General features: G+C 44.9%; 1 protein-coding gene across 4 annotated transcripts in view; it reads right to left on the bottom strand.

Annotated features, from left to right (window-relative positions):
• Nucleotides 1-153: 153 nt before the first annotated feature.
• mapk8b (mitogen-activated protein kinase 8b) overlaps nucleotides 154-10,376 on the bottom strand; it is a 15,589-nt gene continuing 5,366 nt past the window's right edge. For 2 of the 4 annotated variants that reach the window (XM_057030115.1, XM_057030096.1), the window contains exons 5-12: nucleotides 10,027-10,165; nucleotides 8,680-8,845; nucleotides 6,775-6,846; nucleotides 5,989-6,171; nucleotides 5,253-5,377; nucleotides 4,632-4,695; nucleotides 4,377-4,454; nucleotides 154-3,847 (exon numbers count right to left, since the gene is read on the bottom strand). In XM_057030115.1, the coding sequence (XP_056886095.1) occupies nucleotides 3,696-3,847; nucleotides 4,377-4,454; nucleotides 4,632-4,695; nucleotides 5,253-5,377; nucleotides 5,989-6,171; nucleotides 6,775-6,846; nucleotides 8,680-8,845; nucleotides 10,027-10,165 (979 nt within the window). In that variant the 3' untranslated portion in view covers nucleotides 154-3,695. Of the gene's footprint in view, nucleotides 3,853-4,376; nucleotides 4,455-4,631; nucleotides 4,696-5,252; nucleotides 5,378-5,988; nucleotides 6,172-6,774; nucleotides 6,847-7,324; nucleotides 7,397-8,679; nucleotides 8,846-10,026; nucleotides 10,166-10,376 lie in introns of all 4 variants that reach the window. The other 2 variants (XM_057030106.1, XM_057030122.1) reach the window with 2 other exon arrangements.

Here is a 10,376-nt window from a genome sequence, read left to right as displayed (position 1 = left end):
ACGGATTCTGCCGCTTTGTTGCGGCGACGCGAGCGTTCTCACGCCAGATCAAAGCCACATTTCAGGGAATTCAAACAGCGGAACGTTGACGACTTTGGGGCGACCCAAGTGGACGCACAGCCAACGGCAGAAAAACGAGGCGACACCCTTCCGTCAAAGTGTATTTTGTTTATTTGCAGTACATGTTTTATTTCTTTTCGTCAGAGGTGGCATCGTCCGATCCCAGTGCTTTCATCTAGTAGTGCACTTTTTTGATGGTTGCGGCTTTTGAGACGCGCAGATCCAGAAATTCTTAAAACTACTTGCATGGCTGGATTCACTAGCAAACATTACAAACCAGCACCATACATACACTGATTTCCCAAAGATATTTATGGGGTTTTTTGTGGTTTTTTTTCCTGTATTAACATTATTACTGTTGCCACGCTCCAAACCAAAAATCTGCCGGCGATGTCGGAACATTTGCCGTCAGATCTGTTCGGAGGGTAAAACAGTTTACATGAGATCATGACTATAAACAAGTCACGGAAATAAAAATGCATCTTATCTTTAAAAAAAAAGGAAACATGGATTGACAGTACCAAACATCTCGTTTACCTTCAGAAGACAGTTAATAAAGGCTAGGCCCATCACATACTACTAGTACAGTTTGCTGAAGGTATTGCACATTTAGTTTAAAAAGACATAAAATGAAAAAAAAAAAACATAATTCTCTCACTTCTAGTTGAAGTATCCATAATGTACAAAACTAGAAGTCTGTTGAAACCAACAAATAGTACAATTTCAAATAAATAAATAATGGAATCTGTTATTCACACGTCTTTAATAGCGATTTCTGCAGGCGACCGAGTAGAATGCAAGAACTGGCAGAAATTCAGCGTGAGGTAGTTCATCAAAGCCAACTCAAATCATAATGACATTGGTTTAATACATACGCGTGGATGCACACATATATATTTATATAAAAACAACTCTAATGAGGACAAACAAGCGGAATACTCCAATTAAAAGCACTCCAGACAGCAAAAGGGTTTTCTGATTGGTGATTTTAGCTAATGGGACAAATAGATCTGAGATCTGATTCCTGTCAGCACTTGCCTGCTCATCTGAACACGACTGCCACATTTAGTCTTGTGTTGCGACCTGCTGCTAACCTGCAGTGGCTCCTACAAACCAACGCTAGTCTGAACCAAACTACCGTGGGTTTTTTTTTAAGTGGAGACGGGGACGAGGCACCAGCTTTTCATAAATGGAGGCGTTTAAAACTTCGGCGTCATGAAGTTTAAACGGTTTGCACCTTTCAGGTTCTCATAATATTTACAACTGAAAGAAAGATGACCGTCTCTTGCTATGTAAACGCACGGTTCAGTGGTTCAACCATTTTTCACATCAGCGAACACTAAACAGCCAAAAATCCGACTTCCACACGAATGACCTTGTTAGCTATTACGTCATAAAAAACACACTAGTCATAATGTTCTTTAAAGATAGAATCATGGAGAAAATATATTATTTCCCTTTTCTGTTGAGGACTCCAAACACCCTAAAAGACTGGGCGTGGCCAATGCACACACTTATTTACTAAAATAATCAGTTATCACAGGTAGCTTTGAGCTAGCGCTGTCTTCTTCCGATATTAGGATTGATATGGCTGACAACAACAGGATTAACGTGTTATCATATTAAATAAGCGTAAAGCTAACTGTCAGATCAACATAGGCTCAAACGTTACAACAAAGTTAATGATTTCCAAAGCTAATGCTCATTAATAGTCCAAAGGCAAAACTTTATAAAACGCCAGTCAGAATAGTTAAACCGAATATAATAAGATAGAAAACAAACACTAATGCAAAAGATATTTAACATTGTGAGAGACCGCTCAAATTGACGCGTATTCCTGTTAGTTTAGATGCTATGAGGAGACATTCAGTAGGGAAACAACAGGGCAACACAATTGATTTCATTCACAGTTCGAAACTAGCAAGTTGTCAGGACAAACTCAAAGACAACCAACTGCGGCGACTTTATGAACAGCTGGTGCAGCTGCAGAGAGGGTGAAGCACACAGACGTCACTGGACGCTAACAAGTCCAGGTCAAGCGCAGTGGGAAGCTACACTAGCTGGTGGATCGGCCCCACGGTTAGCACAAATGCTGCTGCAGCGTCAGTCTGGAACCTGAAAGCAACAAAATACTGAAAAAAAACGATGCAATCAGAGAGAACCCTCCCTCTACGGCCATTACTTCCAAACAACAGAGGGCTCAAACTGGACTACAAACTGAATAAAAAACACTTTACTTTGATGAAAGACCTTGGTAAAACTGCCTTTTCCCCTGAACACGCGCAGAAGCGTGCCAACATCATCGCCTTCGTACGCCGCGAGACTCCAAGTCTCCAGCCGGAGGGCTACAACCAAAACATGTAGAAAAATATAGCACATTTGTTAGAACTACAATGACATCATGCACTAAGGAAACCACTGTTGTCCAGATCCCTTTACACACTTCCTCACCGTTCCTTAGGAATGAATGACAAACAGGCACTTTTCCTTTCAACGTTAAATCCTGAAGGGGGCGCTATTATTGCATATCGCGCTAATCCTCCTATTCTTTTGACATTTGCACTGTTGTGAAACGGTTTATTTGGCCGACGTTCTGAAAACGCTTTTCACACTGGCAAAGATACATTACTAATAACAGGATATAGTAGTGGGAGAGGTCACCACCACGCTAGAATCCCTAGAAAAGCCTGCCGTCGACACCTTCAAACGCGTTCTCGATGATCATACACCCTACTTGACTGAAGCACATTCTACTCACAACAATCACTGATTTCACAATCTCGCACAGCTTCTAAAAACCCCACAAACCACCGTGACAAGAGCAACATTCTCGATTCAACTCTTAAATGACCATCATTGGAAGCCATCTCAACGTGTAGGATCTCTCACATCTAGTCCACTGAAGCAATAAGACCTGCTACCTATAGGATGTGGCTCCATAAACACATGATACAGCTAAAATAAAACCCCCCACCTTCTCTAGCAGGACCTAGCTATCCTCTTAGCAAACCCTAGCTTAAATGTTTCCCTGTAGGAAGCAGCTGCAAAACAACACAGGAAATCCAGGTGATTACAGCTCTGGAAAGTGAATACATCGCATAAATCTTAAAGATGAGAGCTTCGAGCCCGTATGTCATGCCAATTATATTCCAATGGCTCTCTGCAAACGTATACGGTGGATGGAAATCTGTACAAACTCATTCTACACATACATGACGAGTGGTGGAAGCCTACAGGTGAAACGAACAACGGTCAGTAGATTATGTTGAAAGACTTTCCTTTTTTTTATTTTAATCGCTATCTGTCAGTCAAAAGAAATGTGAAATATGTTATCTTAGGTTTCTGAAAAATAAAATTACGACTAGAAGGCAGGTAAAAGAAATCCTCTTTTTAAAAAAAAAAAAAAAAAAGGCTGTAGGTGTAATAAAAAAGTTAAAAGATACGTCCTGTTAGAAATCAAAACATTTCTCCAGCTAACTAGCTAATCGCTAAACTACTGACAACACGCACGGACGCGATGTGGGAAAGGGGACTAAGCTGGAGGGGGAGGGGCCAGTGTCAGGTGCAGTCTTTAATAAGACTGGGTGGGGGGTGGGGGGGCTCAGCACAGGACCGGAGAGACATGGAAATGATAGTCATCTGCAGGAGCCCAGGGAGGCGTTGGCAGCGGTGGCCTCCAGGCTGCTGTCTGTGTCAGTCAGGGTCGGCTCAGTGGACATGGAGGAGACGTCGTTGGTGGGAGAGGACGTGGACCCGTGGTGCTGGGGGCTGCTGCTCACTGCTGCACCTGTGCTATGAGGAACAGGAAGAGAGCCGTGGTCAACGCGACTGCGGAGGGGACTCTTGGATGAACCAGGAGCGACAGTCATTAAGAGCGAGGGAAGACAACCTGGAAATGTCACCGTTTCTAGTCAAAATGTCAAATTTAAAGAGTCTTTTCTAGACCCACGCTGCTGCGTGAGGTCCAGAAGCTTCCTGTTCAGAGGGTTCAGCAGTTATGGCTGAAAGTATCCTTCTTAAAGAGGAAACCACTTAAACCGGAACCAGAGAAAGTTGCACGGTGAAGTTGTGGCTGGAGCCAAACCGTTTGCTTTCTGTCTGCCACCCATAGCTAACCAGAGCTACGAGGAAGTGGACAGAAATGTCCCGTGGATAAATTCAATTTCATCTGATTACCTAGCAGGATAATCTCATTGGCTGAACGTGAACAGGGTCGTGTCCCACATGAACGTTTCTACTGGAACAGTCCAAACACTCCATCTTCTCCACCATTGAAACTCACAGCACGGCGATACGGCTCTTATTGGTCCACTAACCTATGGATGCTGGCTGTCCCTTGATGACGCCGTTCTTCGTCCTTTCTTCCCAGTCCAACACCTCTTTGTATATCAACTCTGCAATCAGACATGGAGTCTCAGGAGGTGAGCAACTGGAACCCCTGGTACCCCTGGTGCTTCAGAATAAATGTGCTACAGGCAGAACAACGCTGACCAAACAACAATCAACAGGGCGACTGAGGTCAATCCGACTGCTAATGAAAAGGCCCGGAGAAAAGCGGAGATGGTTCCCACCTTTCCACTCCTCCACTGTGTGCTCTCTCTCATCCAGCTGCTTGTCTGTGATGGCAGGTGGTGGCTGAAGGACGAAGAACATTTCTAGTTCAGGTTAAATGGGAAGAAGATGGAGGCTGATCAAAACAAACAAAGCCATGGAACAAGTGGAGTGCAGGAAATCCACAGTGAGTCCAATCAGTGAGGACGTGTGTGTGTGGGGGGGGGGGGGGTGTGAGGGACAGAAATGAGTCCATAATCGCTCTCTGTCTTCTGAACTCTGCCTGTTGTTGTGTGAAGGAGCTCGTGTCCATCACAGGGATAAACAACATGTAAGCCTAGAGTGGACACATGTAAGGCTAAAGACAGTGTAGTTTGTTTACCAGCATCTTGGCATTTGTGTCTCTATAGTGTTTGTATGCGGTGTGAAACAAGAACTGTATTATTTAAGTAGAAACTGCAGCGTTACTTAAATAAAATATATAAAATGCTGCTTCAGAATCAGCCACTGAAACCTTCCAACTGTTCCTGGTATTTACGACACAATCGAAAGGTTAGAACTCTGAGGAACCTCCTGATTATTTTACTGAGCTCAGAACAGATCTACAGAAAGGAGAACAACCATAAATGATGAGGACTCACCGCCTCAACTTCAGTTGGATCATACCACACGTTGATATAAGGGTGCTGAAGAGCTTCGTCCACCGAGATCCGCTTCGATGCGTCTATAACCAGCATCTTGGATAGTAAGTCTCGGGCTTGGCTCGCTGGGAAATCAGATAAAATAAGAAAGTGAGAGAAGCTTCCTGTGACCATCGGGAGCAAACGCAGGTTCAGAGGAACAGTTTCAGCGAACGTCTCCTGATGGGGCGGGTTCTATTGTGCCTGAAAGCCTCGTCGGCCCGCGTTAGCAAAGCTCTCGACTCAAATGTGAACGTTCAGCACATGCAGGCGGAGAGAAGCACTTCAGGGGGAAACGCAATTGTCACGAGGCCCTGCCTGAGTCATCTGATGAGCCCAGGAAAAAGCTGAGCGCGGTCTTTCTCTGGATGCGTTCGCGGCGACTCATTTGCACGCAAACTCGCGTCAAGTTCAAAGCCTTTCGCCGCAAAACGAGTCAGCGCCTTCGCTGAAGCCGCCCCTGAAGAGTGATCTACAGCCCACGCTTTAATGTCGGCAGATGTTCGGGAAGGCTGCGGACACAAACTGATGCACCTCGACGCAGCTGCCACACTCACAAGATCACCGTGGATCCATTAAAAGCCGCTTCCTTTCCCGATACTGAAGCATTTAAAGGTGAGCTACGTGCAAGCGTAGCGTAATAAACTAGCCGAATGTGACACGCCGGTGGGGTGACGGGAGGCGGGGGCAGCTTTACCTTTCAGTTTGTTGTGTTCAGAGTCCGCGTGGAACAGCACGTCAGGGAACAGCTTCTCGAAGGTGTAGCCCGCATATCGCGGCCTGTTCTCCACGTACGTCCTCACCGACTGGTTCAGCTTCATCAGGAACTCCTGCGACGGCGTCCCCAGCTGCTCAATCACCTTGTTCCACTGGTCGATATCTGATGGTTCATTGTCAGGAAAAGCACCGGGCTGGGACTGTGAGGCATTTCACACCTGCAGTGTCGCAGCACGTGGCCGTGCACCATTATGTCAGACCGCTCTCATATAACGGCAACCGAGATAAATTGAACACTTTTAAATGAACAAGGAGGGAAAAAAAGAAAATCTAAAGTTCAAAAACCTCACAAATAAACAACTGAGCCAATAAAAACTATTTATTTGAAGGCCAAATTCACTTGTATTAGCAGAGAAGGCTCAGCTTAATTAGTTCCAAAGTTTCTGAGGAAGCTATTTTCAGTAAGCCCTTTGCTAATTCCATAATATCCATTATTATAAGTGTGATAAATAACCCCGATTTTAAGCTCTCTTGCTTATTTGCACACAGCATTTTCACTCCAACATCACCCATTCCATGAACGCCACATGGGATGTGAAGAGGCTGGACGTCAACAGTATACAAAGCAACATCAGCAGTCCCAGGACAGGTACAGGGTGAACTCCACTGTGCGTGAACACGATGGCTAAAAATAAGATGAGACAGGATGGTGTTTTGGAAGTGGGGGGGGGGGGGGGGGTTGGACTGATGTTGAACTCAAGGATACGATCAGTGCCTGGAAACAACACACTACCCCGGACCATTTCAGCCATGATGCAGCCAACAGACCAGACATCAACTGAAAAAATGAAATGACAACCACCCAATTAGCATGCAGGGCTGGAGAAAACAAATGAAACTGATGCAGACTACAACTGGACACACCATCAAATGACAGAAAAAGTAAAAAAAAGGAATCATGTGGCGATGTGTGCGACACAAATGAATAGCATGCAAATGGCATTTCGTGGCTTGCAAAGTTTCTGCGCAGCTGCAATAATAAAATGTCTCATTTTTGGCTACAGGAAGAAATCTAATGAGATTCAGCCTTTGGGTGATGATCGGAGCAACAGTTCTGCTGTTTAGGTGAGCGAGTTGTGTGAGTTTTATGCACCTGGAGGAAAAAGCAGGTGTGTGGCTGCAAGATGAGGTATCAGACAAATAGCAAGAAACAGGAGGATGTGAAGCGAGCTGATGGAGGAACCGTTTCGAAGCTTGAGTGCCGTGTTCCGTTTCATAACAAGAGCCAGACACAGCTGCAAACAGCTCAAGGATACAATCCCTTCCTGGAAAAAGGATTTTGTGGCGAACCATTTCTGCCATAATGCAGCCCACAGCCCAAATATCCACTACATGTGTGAAGCATAAAAGGGAGGAAAAGAGAATAGGAAAAAGAATGCAACAAATCAGCAGGACAAATTAAAGTTCAAGGTTTTGATCAAGGAAGTAAAGGTACATGTACATAAGCATACATTCAGGACAGGGTCCACCTTGCTAAAATGACATTAATTAACCATTATCTAGTTTAACCAATTAAAAGGGAAAAATGAAACTAAAAGATGCAGCAGTGTAGCGAAATGAAAGCTAAAAGTCTCCCTGGATATTTAAATCTAAAACTGTGCAGATGTGTTGGTTTTGATGTTGAAAAGAACTAGTCAAACATGTATTATAGTGATTAACCCCTAAAATGACCCATCAGCCTTAATCTGCTCATATCAAGGTCACAAATTGAAATCGGTATGATGTTGTCTCAGGAAATGAATCCCAGGTTTTCACGACTTCCTGGACTTCCTGATAATTCCCAGATGGACTTGGTGAATTAAAGGCTGCAGACTGTAACTGGACCCATGAGCAAGGCTTAGAGCTAATGTATTGCTGACAACAGGAGCCTGATGACTGACATCAGTGCTGGACTGATGAGGTTAGCCAGAGATTAACCATGAAAGTTTGACACTTAGTTTGAAATAGTTGGATTAATCACAACAGCGCCGAAAGATAAGAACCAAACCAAGAATACAGTGTATAATGTATTAATTGTCAGCACAGTGGATTTGTTGCTATGCCCACAATGTTAAGCCCTTAAACATTAAAACAGTCCCCAATATGCAGAGGGATGCCAGCATTACATAGCTTTAAGCTAACTTTATGCTAAAATAAATAATTTCTCTCATTCCATATAAACATATTTCCAAAAATGTTAGTTTTCCTTCGAGGGCATCTTGAAAAACCAGCTGTAAATTCCAAAATGTAGTCCTGAGTGAATTAGCTGAAGCCTGCTCAAGTGTCATTCATCCTGGCTCTTTTACTTCTGCAAAGCTGTGAAGAACTCTGGATAGTCACCCTCTTAATAAAACATCAAACACATGCTACAGCACAGCTGGGACCTGGAGTCTCCACAGATGGGAAGATCCCCACAAAGCACTGATGATCAACTTGCAAACCTCCCCTCTGAGTCTTAACCTTTACTCTGTGCATGTGTGTGTGTGTGTGTGTGTGTGAGAGGATTCTATTTGTGCGAAGTGTGTGTTCAGAGGCACTGTCAAACAAAAGCCTCCCAAGGGTCAGGCCAATGCAGCAGCTCAGCAGCCCCCAGGTGGCTCGGCAGCAACTGCCCCGGCCCTTCACCACTCACCATTGGCCTGGTACCCCATGCCCAGGATGACCTCTGGGGCACGGTAGTAGCGGGTGACCACGTAGGGCGTCATGAGGAGGCCGGTGGCAGCAGTTCTGGCCAGGCCAAAGTCCAGAATCTTCAAGGTGCAGTCAGACTTTACCACAATGTTGCTGGGCTTCAGGTCCTGTCCAGAAAAACAACACAAGCCTGATTTAGAGGAGGAGGGGGCACAACATGATGCTTTATATGAGGAATATGCCAGACATTCATAAAAATCCATCCCAGACTGCAAACATATCTCCATATTTCTACAGAAGCTACAAAAACTCCATTACCAGATTTCTTAACTTTCAATTCAACATGTTAAGTGATTTCTCTGCATTCAAGTTAATCTGATGCAAAATGATTGACAGGTGGTGTCCTGTCATGGAGAAGACTCCGCCTTCTCTGCCAGGGTATTTAATGACCCTGGATGTAAGTACTTTCCATTAAGCCTCATTTGCATATCAACAATTTGGACCCTTTCCCCGTCATTGCAATCACTTCTGTCTTAGTTGGGACGACTTCCTGTTTAAAGAATCACATTTGTTGGCAAAACATAAATAAAATAGCTTCATTCAGAAAAGTGCCGCAGGTAGAAATATTCATCAATGCCCACAAAGCTTCTTGGAAATCAAACCATTAGACTGCAAAGCTGAAAGCGCCAGTGATTACATTGGACTGGAGTGTGTTCTCGGGCTCTTGGCAACTTCCCGCATGTTTAAAGAGGGCTTGAGAACTTTGGTCACAAAAACAAAGCCCCAAAGAACAAGGGAATCTGTGTTTATCCATGACTCATTGCATCTGTTCACTTTATGAAAGCTTTGCGTGACGAGTTACGCTGATGTGCGCGGCGCTGCTCGGCTCGGCCTGTGGCTCAATTAGTTCTGGTTGGCGGAGCAAGAGGAGCTCCGCTAATCTACTGCTGTGTCTTTCACCGAGCGTGATTGACAGTGAGCCATCGCTCTGCGTGCATGCGTGCGTGTGTGTATGTGTGTGTCTACAACAAAGGCTCTGTCTGCTGCTGACGCACCAGGGCGGCTGTGAGCGTGCGTGTGACATGTGTTTGACTGCGGCCTGCATGGCCTCTCCTCCATATTACATCTACTCGTGTTTGGCTTCAGTAGCGAATCCCCTGAGGTGCGTTTAACGACTAATAAAGGGAAAGAATAGTGGAAACTGTAAGGATCAAAGATTTCAATTCACAGGATGCACTACATTGACCTTTGACCCTTGGAGTGTTTGCCCAACACGTGAAATAGCTAGCTGGGGCTAACTGCATGGCAGCGTTCTGATGCTGGCCCTTGGCGTGCATGTGTATCTCACCCTGTGAATGATGCCAGCCGCATGCAGGTGTTTGATCCCACACAGCATCTGGTAGAGCAGGTAAGAAAGCCTCTCGTGGTCCAGCTCCATCTGAATCACCTGGCACAGGTTGGCGTCCATCAGCTCCATCACCAGATACCTGCGTGGAAACGCAGACATCCTCTAACGGCTCGTCCTCATCTCTCTCACAGTGGACACTTAACAACCCACAGGGTAAATGTGTTGCGTGGACAAACGCTGAGCTTCCTTCCTGAGCTCTTTTTTTACATGGCATTTAGGAAGTGTTCATATTTTCAACACAGATGATGTTTCATTATTTGGCAGCTGTTGTGTAATTAGTCTCGACAATC

Source organism: Takifugu flavidus, chromosome 1 (genome assembly GCF_003711565.1).
Source record: "Takifugu flavidus isolate HTHZ2018 chromosome 1, ASM371156v2, whole genome shotgun sequence".
NCBI lineage: Eukaryota > Metazoa > Chordata > Actinopteri > Tetraodontiformes > Tetraodontidae > Takifugu > Takifugu flavidus.
This window is presented reverse-complemented; position numbering and strand designations above follow the sequence as displayed.